Genomic DNA, 13982 nt, shown 5'->3' on the forward strand with positions numbered 1-13982 from the left:
ATTAACTTACAATATCTGTTCATGTTAAATCTACACAAAGACAGACTCATAAAAAACACAGTTCTGTGTTCACTGGGTATAAGAACCGCTGAACAGAAACAAAACGAACTTTTACAACGAACTAAAATTAGCATAACAGCTGGTAATGTTAGCAGACAAGTAACACAATTATGCTTTGTGGTGCAGCTGAGGTTTATCAGCTAATGTTAGCTAGGCTACAGCGAAGTAGTCTCTGCCCAACACACGTAACTGACGGTAATAATCATGGCAAACAACATCTTATTAACTAATTTAGGGTAGCTTCATATTATAGCCATGTTACTTATTGGGTGTATTTTGGTAGTAGCGTTACAAACACCTTGGATCCACTGACTGAATAACGTGCTAACATTGGCTAGCTAACGTTAGCATCGCCACTACTGAAATTACGTTTATTAGCCTGCTATCCAGCTCATCTCCAAACGCACGTTTTGTATTACCTTAGCAGCTAGGATTAAAACAACGCCATAATATTAGGTCTCCTGGTGGATTTTTAATGTTTGTCAACATCATTCATTGATAATGGTTCATGGAAGTCTTGATATAAAGCTCTGTAAATAACTGATTCTTTTTTTTTCTTTGATTGACAGGGCTGACCCCCGAAAAGGACCGTGGAATCTGCCTGCCTTCATGGAAGTAGCCTATCACAGACTGTTCAAAAATAAAGAAAAGTATAAAATAAATAATCATGTCTGTTTTATTTCATTGCATGGCTATTCTTGCCCATTTCTCATATAATATATTGTCTGTATCCAAGCTGTCAACAAAATGTGTGACTTTAAGTTTGGCTATTTAAGTGAAGTGTTTTAAAAATGAACCAGTGGATTTTTTGGGGATTTGGTTTCAAATATAACCCAAACATTATGTAAATTTAACTAAACATTCGTGTCAAAATAACCCAACACATTGGTTAAAATATCAACCCATCCGCTGGGTTAAATTTAATAACCCAATTTGCTGGGTTGAGATAACCCAATGCTGTGTTGGACCCCATTTTACTCAGCAGTTGGGTTGAAAATAACTAAATTTGGGTTGTTTTTAACCCAGCATTTTTTAGAGTGTATGCCCTTCTCGACTCATGTTGCCCTTCCGAGGGCAAAACATAATAAATCGTAGGCTACAATGGATGCAGAATTTCACGTGGGCCTAGATTTTTAAAAAATCGCAAAGTAAAAGTAGCCTCATTCACTTCCATTGGGGCACCGAGAGCGAAAGTCAGGAGGGCAAATTCTGTTTACGTAGGCTACTGTAGTTGAAGCGCTGCACGCGACCGGCACCTGGGTTGAGCCTGCATGACAGTCTATCGTGGCCCTAGACGAAAGATATTGTCGCAGTTGTCTGGTGAGACCGACTGCCTCCCAGAGGTGGGACAAAGTCATTGTTTGGCAAGTCACAAGTTAGTCTCAATTCATTGCTCTCAAGTGCCGAGTCAAGTCCCGTGTCAAGACAGGCAAGTCCCGAGTCAAGTCCAAGTCAAAGGCCAACAAGTCTCAAGTCAAGTCCCAAGTCCTACGGTCTGACTTTCGAGTCCTTTCGAGTCTTTTTAAAAATCGAGTGAAACAGGTATTTTGGCAATTGAATTTGTGTGTGCTGGAGAGATTGAGATGCAAATCTGTCTAGCAGAAATGTCAAATGGTATCTCTAGCACATTCTCAATGAAATATAGGCCCTATGTGTTAAAATATGTGTTCAATTTGTTAAGAAACCACTGATAGGCCTACACAAGCTGAAATAGTTTTATAACGTGTGACCATGTTTATTACATTACAGCAAAAATGTAGGCAAAACTGTATTGCCATAAGGGGGATACAGATAAAGGCTGGCTTACATTGCACGATTTTGGTCTGTTTTAACAGTCGGCGACTAAATTTCCAAAATCGGGCAGAAATCTTGGGAGTTGTACTGAAATCGCAGCGCTCTCCCGTCATCTAAATCGTTTAGTGTAAGGTGCCAATCTTAGCGGTTTTAAGTCCGTCGGAGGCAGTCTTTTTCTAGTTTTGCCGTTACGACAATATCAAACATGTTTGATATTATCGGAAGTCTTTTCAGTCGTGGCTCATGCAAATAGTGACGTGAACATTAAAAACCAATAGTAACCTTGCGCGAATGAAACAGGAAGGGGCAAAATAGGCGACAGCTGTAGCCTTTATGATTATTTGTTATTTCATTTCTTATAATTTATTAGTCGGTTGTTCTACGTGACAGAACAGCTCTATATCTGTTAGTGATGTCACACATCAAACAATGCTGCAGAAACGCGAAAAAATTACTTTGAGGCTATCATGTGATTTCCTGTGAATGATGACGTGTAGCCTATTGCACGATGGAAATAATTTGAAGGAATCTAGCAGCAGTCTTGTAAATAGTGACCCACAGTCTTTGCAAAATCCTAATCTGAGACTGGCCTGTGACTAGACTGTGACTAAAACCTCAATGAATTGTCTTTAGATGTGAGAGGGTCTGAGACTGTAGTTTTTCAAAAATCTTTTCCAAATCTTTGCAAAGTCTGGCAATGTAAGGTAGGCTTAACTCACAGCAGTGGCAATCCTAGTCTCTGCTCAAACCTCCAGTCCACACACACAGAAAATGGTGTGTCTTGTGTCTATTTCATATTTTGAATTCATAAACTTGATATATTTTGTTAACGAGTTATAGTATTTTAGGATCTGCATAATTACTTATAGCTAAAAATATTCAGTAATTTGAATACCTCATATTGATTACACTTGTCTTTAATAATATTACAGGGTGGTGTGTAGGTCTAATTGAGTGCCTGTCACTTTAAGAAGTACGTGAACGTAATTAGGTTTCATTCGGTTAGAAAAATAGTCACACATAGTTCAAGGATATATGTTTTCATTAGTGGTGGGCCGTTATCGGCGTTAACGTGCTGCGTTATCGTGCAACTCTTATCGGGCGATAAAAAAAATATCGGCGTTAATCTATTCTCAAAGTTGGGCTGGGACCTGGGTCTATACCACGCAAGCTATGAACACTTTCACCTTGATATCTTAGCGCAAACGCCAATGTTTAAGAGTGCGCCTGAAAAAAGTCTAGGTCGCACTGGTGCACCTGACGCTGCTCGGCTGCTTTCTTTCACAAGTTGTCATTGTAGACTATGCGTGCAACTTTACCAAACAGTAACCAATGATACATCCTCCCAACATGGACGATAAGCTCAGACCCCTCCCGAATCGGCACCTGATCGCTCATTCCTAATAGAAGTAACCCCCCTCTCCTTGGCCCGCTTTCTCTTGCTCTCCCTCTCCCTCTCCCTCACTCTCCCGTGCGCGCTCAATGGACACTCGCGAGTCGCGACCCGCCCCTCGACATGCACATTTAATCCAAATAAAACATTCACTATCGTGAAAGCAATGATGCATATAGAAGACGTTAGCTAAATTAATATAAATTCCGGTTAGCATCACTGCTGCAGAAAGTTGATTAAAACTCTTACATTCAAGTCACTCTTGCATGAGTTGGATGATAATCTCAATACCAATGTTTTCCAACTCCAAAACTCGAAAGGAGAAAAAGTATTAGCCCACATTGAAACTTACAGTAAACACACATGGGGAAACTGAGCAGTCCAACTAGTAAACTATGATGAACTAGCCAACTATGCTAGGCTTTGTTTACATTTTGAGGTTTCAAGCACACAGCTGAATTAAAGAGGCAGAGTTGTAATATGAATAGTAGGCTGCAATATGCATAAAGTGTGCTGTCATGAATATCAGACATTTCAGTATGTAGAATAGGCTTATATAAATAATTTTGTAAAGAAAAAAATCTTTTATTGTGTTTCAAGCTTTTTCTAGACTTTTTGTTGTTAAAAAAACATTATATGAAAGGACAGCAATAAAAAGGTGACCTTTTAGCGTTAAAGGCGATGCAATGAAAAATGTGGGTGCACCTAAATTTTGCGCTGGTGCACCTAAAATTAATCTAGATTAATCTAGATTAATTTCAAGATTACAGTGAGATTAATCTAGATTAACAAAATTAATCTATGCCCACCTCTAGTTTTCATTAAATAAAATGAATGTTAAAAAAACTGACAAGGTAAAGAAAATATTTCTGATGTCATAAAATATCTTGCAATGTTTTAACTTCTATGATTTAGGTATAGGTTACCGTGGCATGGCATTGTTGTCCCGTTCACTTTTTCCTTGGTCATGTTTAATTGGGTGGGTGCTTAACTTACTCTACCATGACGTGGAGTTTGATATGTATCCAATGAATAACAACCAGTGCTCAAAATAAAACGGTAGCCTATTCTCCTCCTGATAATATTAGTGGAATGGATTTAATGTGAATGTACACAAAAAGACGCAGTGGCTATATGATGCAACGCACGTTTGAGGTGAAAATGTTCCACCTTTTAAAAGCCTAATCCTAATCGTGGTTAAATCCATCAATTAGACAACAGAATCAGTAGGGTAGGCTACCAGTTTGGTTTCATAGTAGCCTATGTCAAAAAGCAGGCTAGGATGAAGCTGGGAGGAATTTAACAAGTTCTACACAGTCCTTCGTTTCTTGTTGGTCTCCACGTATTTTTTGTAGGCAAACAAATTAACGAAATAATCTTAGGTAGCCTATCATTTTGCTGGCGCATTCACGTCCGTTGTCTGGCCCTGCGTATTGTCTAGCTTGTTCCGCGTGGTTGGCCACTGTCGAATCAAAACAATCTAGGCTACAGTAAGTGATTTGATTGGATTTTGTGCCGAATACGCGCATTGTCTCAGGCACAGGCGCACACACATACATATAGATAGATCAGTCCGTGTCTACATTTTATCTTTTTGTCTTTCGTTTTTTTTATGGGAAGTAGCAAGTCTTTACAAGTCAATAGGCGCAAGTCCAAGTGAAAGTCCGAGTCATTGATGTTAAAGTCCAAGTCGAGTTGCAAGTCTTTTTGTATTTTGTCAAGTCGAGTCTAAAGTCATCAAATTCATGACTCGAGTCTGACTCGAGTCCAAGTCACATGACTCGAGTCCACACCTCTGCTGCCTCCTCAACGTTGTCGGAAAAGGTTAGTTTGTGATGTACAGTATGACAAACGAACAATAATCATCATGAAATTGTATGATATTAATTACAATCTCCATAAATCCAGGCTGAGTTTGCTACATTTAGCCTAAATAATCAGACAGCCTGCAAGCAGACAAGCAGCCCGTTGTCCCATAGCAGGCTAGCCAACTATTTTTTTGGTATAGGCATAATAGTTCGTTTCTCACATTTCGTTTTAGCAAGAAGAATGAATAATGGAAGTAGCCTAATGCATCACATTCATTATTTCATTCAAAATGGTTGAATGCCTAAATCCTATCACTATTTGGGGTAGGCCTATTGAAGTAAAAATGATCACTGAAAAAATTCAGGAGAGGGAGAGACAACTCAAGTAGGCAGCAAAGGGCAGCACATCAATGCAGGGTTGGCTACGAAAAAGCCAACCAGCAGGTGAGACAGAGACTATGCACTGTGATAAAGATGACATAAAGATGACACTGTGTAGGTGAATTGATTAATTAATCAGACTCATATTTTAGCCTAGTAATGACAATTTTTCATAGGTTACGTTACATCTAAGATGAGGAGCAGCCACAAGCCCCCAGACACTAGAAAATGTGGACCAGGATGCGACATATAGGGCAGATAGGCCAAGAGATGAGTTGTGTTTTTTTTTTTTTTTTTTTAGGGGGTGGGAGGTGCCCTTTTTTCAGGTCCGAGCAACTGCCCCTCAAAATTCCTGTGCACGTCCCTGAAAGCGAACATGGTTGATTTGAGGTAATCTGCCCATGTCTCCGGCTCCGGTTTACTCAGGCCTCTGAAGAATAATACACATTATTTAGTTTTTAATAATATTTGCTCAGTCATTATTATCAAAAGAATGATTTAATTTGGTATGGTTTACCTCTGAATAGTGCCATTTAATCTTTCAACCAAACCATTGGTTTGGGGATGGTACTGTATCGGGCACATACTGTAGGCTGCGTTTTATGCCCAGATATTTGCATATAGGGCAGCATTGATCTAAATATGTAACATCAGCAGAAGTGGTAAGAATAATTACATGCAACAATGAAGTTTCATACAAGCACTAACCTGATTGACAAACTCCCTGCCATTGTCCGTGAGGATTCGTTTTGGTGCTCCAAAACGATAAAAGAATTGCACAATGCACTGTGCTACCTCCTCTGCATTCTTGTTCTTAAGAGGGAAGGCTTCGGACCATTTAGTGAAGTAATCCACCATTACACAGATGTGTTCATAGCCCCCCTCTTTTGTCTGTGTGACTTTGCCTACCAAGTCCATTCCTACCACTTTCCAAGGCTCAGACACCTGACAAGCAATTGTGATAAACAGTAACTGAAATATCCAGTTCACATACACAACACATTCTTTCATCTCTAAAAGCACTTACCACAATGGGTTCATACTGTGACTTATTTTTAATGCCCGGTTTTTTACCCTGGCATTCAGCACAGTGTTTTATCTGCAAATTTGTTTATTGTTGTTAATAATGATTGTTCATTCATTGAGAACAAGTAGTGAAAAGGCAGAATTTACTGACAGAATGACCATTTTTGTTGTACTTACCCAAGTTTTTACATCAACAGACATACCAGGCAAGTAATACTGTGCATTTCAAGGGAAACTATGCAGGATTGGCGATTTCATCGCCGGTTTCACTTTCGCTTTCGTTTTCGCTCGTTTTTGCTTGCATTTTCTCTGCAGAGCTTGCCCTACAGCTTTAGCGTGTATATTTTACAAAACTCCTCAATCGGTCAGTCTGCCTTTTCATGAGCATGATCGAGACTTCATATGAGACTTCCTAGACCATGGGTGCGTGTGCGTGCCTGAGGGCTCCTGATTGCAAGCGTGGTTCTATAGCTACAGATCACTAGGGCGGCCGGAAAAAACAATGTTCGACCGGTAATGACTCATTTAATCATGTATAACAGTGTGAAACGAATTGATTAACTGAAAAATGTTGCATAGTTTACCTTTAATGCATGTAAAGTCCACAATGCCCACTCTCTGAGGGGAACAGAAAGGTGACACATGTGGAGGAGGAGCAGCCGTATCCTGAACACCCAGAGAGATTTGACTACTGGCCTCAGGTGTTGTGTAGAGAGGGTCTGACTGGACGCCACTGCTACTGGGAGGTTGAGTGGAGTGAGAGAGTTTTTATCTTTGTGGCCTATAAAAGCATCAAGAGGAAAGAATGTAATGCCAAGTCCTGGAGTCTGGAGTGCTCTCCTGATTACAGTTACTCTGTCATGCACAATAATAAACCGACTGACATACCTGCCCCCTCCTCCGGCTCCAGAAGAATAGGAGTGCACCTGGACTGGCAAGCCGGCACTCTGACCTTCTTCAGCGTCGCACAGAGTCCCACTCAAGGACTCACCCACCTGCACACGTTCCACTCCACATTCACTGAGCCCAGGGTTTGGGGTTTATCCTGACTCCTCAGTGTCCCTGTGCCAGATCACATGAGCTCCTCCTCCAACAGGTACATACACCTGTCACCTTTTCTTTCAACCCTCAGTCTCTCTTCCCCCTCCCCTCTCTTCCTCTCTCTCCTCCTCTTCCTCTCTCTCTTCCCCTTACTCTTTCTCCCCCTTCCTCTCTCTCATAACCCTCCCTTTCTCTCTACAGCACTGGATATGGCTTTGCACTGATTCATTTTTAGATGTGTGAGTGTGTGTGTGTGTGTGTGTGCGTGTGTGTGTGTGTGTGTGTGTGTGGTTTGTCTGAAACTGTTGTGTAATTACAGACTTCATCATAACCCCTCTCTCGACCCTTCTCTCTTTCTCTCCCCTCAGGACGACCCCTCTTGCTTCGTCCACTGGCACGTCGGGGTCCTGTTTGCAAAGGTGGGATTATTTTCACGATAATGACCGGCCTTCTATACATTATCCCTTAGTTAACTGCCCCTATGTATTAACCTCTTAGTCAAAGAAATTTTGCAAAATCAATGTACAAACCTCGGCTACTAACCTTAACAGTTGGGAAATTATGGTACACATGTGTGATGCTGAGATGCTATTGATATACTGATGTGTATTCAATCTGCTGTTTTTGTGATACTAAATAAATGCTGATATTGAATATATGAATATATTCATATTTTGGCCTTTTCCTAAAATATGTGGATTATAAGAATGTTTCAGAAACAACATGATGTATTCTGTTCTGTAGTTATTTGCTTTTTTTTTTTTTTTTTTTTTTTTTTTTATTATTTGCTGGTTTCAGTGTTTCCACAAAACCATGACACATTTTCCTGACTTGAATGTAATAAAATGGGTTTCTGATTTTAAAATGTCTAAATAAAGATTCTGCATGTGATGAACCTGTTGACATTTTCTTTAGCCCTATTCGGACGGGATTAGTTTTATGGGGTGACATGAGGTACAGTAATAATTACCAGGGAATTTAGTCCCGTCCGGACGCGCCATGTCAGTAAACATAATGGAGTATGTCTGTGAAATGTACAGCCACTTTTACATTCAGTAAAACGGTCCGGGGAAATGACGTAGGTAATATTAATCCTGTGCGAACGTGACTCTCTGTAAAGATGTCTGTAATAATTTGTCACATCCTGATTTAAAAACAATTCCACCAACGTTTTCCAACATGGAGGCACTTGATGAAGCCAACAATTTCGAAAATGCCACACGCAACTGACGTGACATATCACGTGCACGGCGACGAAGATGTGACGGCAGAATGTAAACGTAGTTACTCCTCCCATGTCAAATAAAATTTCAGAGATTTCTAGTCTCTTCCGAATTGGACATTTACATTACAGAGGTCATGTGATAAACCTGCATTACTCTACATCCCCCTGTAAAACTAGTCCAGTCCGAAAAGGGCTTTTGTTTCATTGTGTGCTTCTGTAGTTGGCCATGACATGCCACCAAGTTCATCTCTCCATTCAGTGCAACACTGCACCAGATGAGTGCATTGCAGTAGTGTAATAACTGAGGTCCCATAGAGTCTCAAAGGTTTAATTATGTCGTAATTGTCATGGACATGAATAAAGGGAACATTTTCATAAAACCCATATTTCTTCATTGCACAGAAGGCTAGGCTCATTGGCTCAACGTGGGTTAACATGACCATTTCTCAAATCGGAATCACATCTGCAGTAAATAATATAAAAGCACCTGCTTGTGATTTATTTCACTTTCTAGGGAAAGTAAATTGTTCAATTTACAGTAACCAAATACAATCTCAGACATTATGTGAGATTGTTTTGGTGTGATATTTATAACTTAATCAACACTAGGAGGTTATCATAACAACCCAGATATTTGTTGGAAGAGCAATTTTATGCGATCATCAGAAATTGGTGCCGGTTCATAAACCACTGTAGGATCAAAATTAGAATTCTTCACTGTTTCCAGTTTTGTCTTTAGGTCATTTTTTATGTCACTAATCAACGTAGGTTCATCCAAATGGGGAACACATTTGAGTTTAAGGTATTTGCTTATGGCCTCTGCCTCAGCACAGTTACCATAAAGATGTGATCGAGATTTCTTGTGGACATGTTTCATTGAGAAAAGTTCACAACAAGAAATACAAGGTGGAGTGGACTTTAACGTCTTGCCATTATGTACATATGCTTGGCAGGATTCCTCCAAATTTGGAAATGGCACACTGCATTCTTCACCCTTGGTCCACTTCCTTACTGCATATGCCACATGAGGATGCCATGTATGCATACAGGATAAAGCAATCCAGATTTTCTTGAACTGCTTCTCTGCCAAAGGCATGGATACTCCATAGCTAATCTGTTGACATTCCTCAATGATGCATAGAGCACGCCCAACGAGTTGGTTTGTTGACTTGCCCCTCAATTTGGTGATGATGTTTGACAGCTCGTTCTTCACTAACGTTTTGTCTTTTTTTGTTTCAACAATCTGAAATTAAAGCAAATATATTTTTCACCATGTTGTGTGTGTGTGTGTGTGTGTGTGTATGTGTGTGTGAGAGAGAGAGAGTGCATGCATGCATACATATGTTAGCGTGTGTGAATTAATTAGTACATTTTTACTCACTAGTTCTAACAAACATGAAAAAGGTGTCCTTTTTGGAAGCCTTCTTTTGTATCCTTCAAATGCTCCCCCAAAGAAGCAACGCAGTATTCCAAACATGTCAGCTTCAAAAATTTCTTCAGGTTTCATTAACTGATTACGGATATGTCCTGAGAACAGGATGCTATGGACCATCTAATGATAATTATAATGCAGAACAACGATTGTGATGCAGAAGAACACTGCTAAGTTCAAAACATTTATACATATCAGTCAGTTAACTAATCTGAAAGTGTAAACAGCAAACATGTTAACAAAAGCGTCATGGGCTATGATTAATTTAACATAAAGATATTCAACTTGTTCATACCTCATCAAGAAGTTGGGTCACATACAAGTTTTGAGAAACCTTCCACTGATTGAATGCTGTTTTCATGAGTGAGTTTGCTTGATCCAACCAAAGTGAATTATGTAACTTCTTTTGGAGGCTAAAACAGAAAATACGATTCATACACAATGCAATTGAACACAGCCTACTACAAAGTAACTACTACTAGTAAAGTTGAATGTAAAAAAGTTACCTTCACCTTCCACCTATGATGAAAATGTTTTGTCTACTGCTTAACTATCCCACTTGAAATAAATGGCCTAAACTAACCTGATATATTATTTAAGCTCTGCAACTTTCAGCAGGCCTAGACCAGTGGTTCTCAAACTGTGGTACGGGTACCACTGGTGGTACGCGGAGACTTTGTTGTGGTACTCTGGGAGTCTCCAAAATGACATGATTTATACAAGATAATATAATCACTTCAAATTATATAAAAATATATAATGAAAAATCGTTAAATTTAAACTAGTTTTTATCTTTCTTGGAAAAAAAATCAGTAAGTACAATGTAAAATATATTTAAATTGGCCTACGCTACCGTATTTTAATGCTGGTCATAATAGTGGTACTTGGAGAGCAAAGTATTCTCTGAGGTGGTACTTATTGTGAAAAGTTTAAGAACCACTGGCCTATGACTATAAAAAGAGATGCCTTAAAGAGAAACTATGCAGGATTGGCGATTTCATCTCCGGTTTCGTTTTTCATTCTAGCTCGTTTTATGCTTGCATATTTCTCTGCAGAGCTTCCCCGACAGCTTTAGCGTGTATATTTATAATTATATAGGCTATATATAAATTGCAAGCGTGGTTCTTATTGTTCCTTACGCGTCTCAGCCTTCCAGATGTAAACAAGGATCGATCGCCTCCTGAACAAGCTGCAAGGTTGCAATAGCGGATAGGGACACTGGGGGCGGGCGAATATATTACTGTTTTCGATAAAACTGGTCAGTCAAGCAAAACAACGATTTCTAAGCGATTTTATGACTATGAAAAAGTTGCATAGGGTCTCTTTAAACTCACCGTACTGCCCTGGACAATTTTGGGCTCTGAAACAGACCAATTTATAAGCCATCAAAAACATTATTATTAGTAGTAGTAGTAGTAGTAATAGTATTAATAATAGTATTATTCATACTACTAATAATAGTAATATTATTACAAGAAGAACAGGAAGAATTTACAACATACCATGTCTGCCATGATTGATAGTCCTGGTTGATTCTCAGTATAGGTCTTGCCAGCAGAAAGTAAATGGTGTGACAAAAATATCCAAGAAAAAAAAAGAAGCTGAGCCTGAACAGAATCAAACACACTTTACTGTCTGAGGCTGACCGTGTTCTGATTGAAACACACAAACATTGATAGACTCATAGTGTAAGCCACACCCCCTGGAGAGAACTCTGCCCATTACTGGGACATCTTTCAACCAGGAAGTTGTCATGTATGCTATTGGGTGGAGGAAATCCAATGAAAGGTTTTGAATGTCATGTGACCTAAAAGAACAGTATCATTTGTCTCAACAATATTCTACTCTGGTATGTTTCAGGACAACATTTCTCACAACAAGATCCAAAATGAGATACTTAAAGTATTTCACAGTTGTTCAACCACTAAACCCCATTATCTGAATTAAATTCTCAAATGCCTGAACACATTTAGGTGCATTTTACTAAATTCATTAACCTTTTTTGCAAAACTCTAAACACATTGTGCATTGTGATGCTCTTTTTATATATTGATAACCAATCAATATGCACTTATATTGATAACCAAACAAGGCAGAAGTGGAACACAATTAAAGCACAATTGTCCCTATTTGAACATTACCACTCAAAACACTTGTGTATAATGATGTAACAACCAACATAAGTCAGTTCAGAGTTAAAGAGGCTGGTAGGAGGTTCATATCAACAATGGACAGAAACCAGAGACACAGGGGACAAGTATGTGTTAGAGGTGGGGTACAAGGAAGAGGGGGCAGGTAGGATGAAGATGATGAAGAGGAAGAAAAAGAGTCCCAAGGGTTGCAATACTGTAAATGATGAAATTCGGGCAACAATCATTGACCATATTCTGGTTCATGGGTTATCAATAAGAGAATGAGAATGTGTCCAACCCAACATTATAGTTTTTTCCAATCGTTTACACACTAAAATTAAGATTATCAGACAGTTAACAATACTTAACACTTAAGAAGCAAAACGCCTGCGCAGAGTAGTACAACAGTAAGCACAAATTCAGCTTCACACTTTTTGCAAAACATTACACACAGTGAATGTCAAAACGTAAAGCACTTTTTCACACCTTAGACACAGATAAAGATTGTTAGGTACTTCCTTCTCATTATAAAGCCCTGGCTTGCCAATGACCACACTAATGAAGAAATTGAATAATCACATCCACCAGGTGTGTAAGCACACATGTGCAAAATTGAAAACGCAGCACTCAGGTGTGTTATGCTCGATCCTCGAGGGGCGTTCCCACTGATCTATAACTAACACTGGATAGACTATCCCATTGTTTTCGCTCCATCATTCTTTATGTCGATCGTCGTGAGGATCGAGGCCCGAGGAGCGAGGGAGGACGTATAAAAGCCCAAATGAGAGGCACCCATAGCCTGTGATGTGGATGAACTCTTATGGCCTGATCCAGCTAGACGGAGAGATGATTAGAGTATTACATATTGTTGTTACTTGTTTGTATTGTTGCTTTAGTTTTTCTTCAGTGACTGTAAGTGTACAGTACTTTTTATTTGTGTACATATTTTTTATTTTTATACACTTTACAGTAGTAAGAACTATAATTTTGCCATTTTCTGTTGATTGACTTGTCACTGTAACTGAACATACAGTATGGTACAGTGAAAGAAAGAAATATTGCCTGCAGCATCAGTTTTGTGCATTGCTTGATGAGGGTTCATCAAAAATATTGTTGTCATCTAAATTATCCTAATGCTCTCAAACAATATGTCTGAATAAGATCCATATATTGGAAGAGGGTTTTTACAGATGTGTTTTGAATTTATTGTGTTGGTGTGTATAAGATGGACATAGTGTAGAATCATTCAAAGAATGTGTTAGTGATATAAGAACAGTATAAGGTTTTATCAATGTGTTTATTGTTTTGACAGAAATATTCCATTTTGCTAACAATCTGTTATTCTGCTGATTGGGTGTGGTGTTTGGTTAATTGTGTGATATGTTTAGACAAAAAGAGCCCTGTTTTCAAAATTTCCAAAATATGATTTTATATTCCTCTTTATGGTCCACTTTAGCATGTTCTCCAATACTTATGGAGGGCACTGTATGTCTTGTCTTGTGTAAACCTTTACTGTATGTCAAGGAAAGAAAAATGTGATTTGTGTCTCATGCATTTTTCATATTTGTGCATTAATGTCACCAAGAGGCATGCCAGTAGAAATATTTAGATGGGTGTTGATAGGAAACCTTGTGGTCCAGAGAAAATAATATCACACATAGACAAAAAAAAGTAGGCTAGACTATGAGTA

At 38.9% G+C, this 13982-nt stretch overlaps 1 protein-coding gene across 1 annotated transcript; it reads right to left on the reverse strand.

Annotated features, from left to right (window-relative positions):
* Positions 1-8247: 8247 nt before the first annotated feature.
* On the reverse strand, positions 8248-11800 carry LOC134064317 (uncharacterized). The gene is made up of 5 exons (XM_062520254.1): positions 11663-11800; positions 11495-11520; positions 10456-10573; positions 10110-10280; positions 8248-9971 (listed from the first exon to the last, which is right to left on the reverse strand). Exons 1-5 carry the CDS (start codon positions 11672-11674, stop codon positions 9345-9347), a joined length of 954 nt encoding a protein of 317 aa, XP_062376238.1. The 5' UTR covers positions 11675-11800; the 3' UTR covers positions 8248-9344.
* Positions 11801-13982: the final 2182 nt, after the last annotated feature.

This window comes from Sardina pilchardus, chromosome 1, assembly GCF_963854185.1.
Source record: "Sardina pilchardus chromosome 1, fSarPil1.1, whole genome shotgun sequence".
Lineage (NCBI taxonomy): Eukaryota > Metazoa > Chordata > Actinopteri > Clupeiformes > Clupeidae > Sardina > Sardina pilchardus.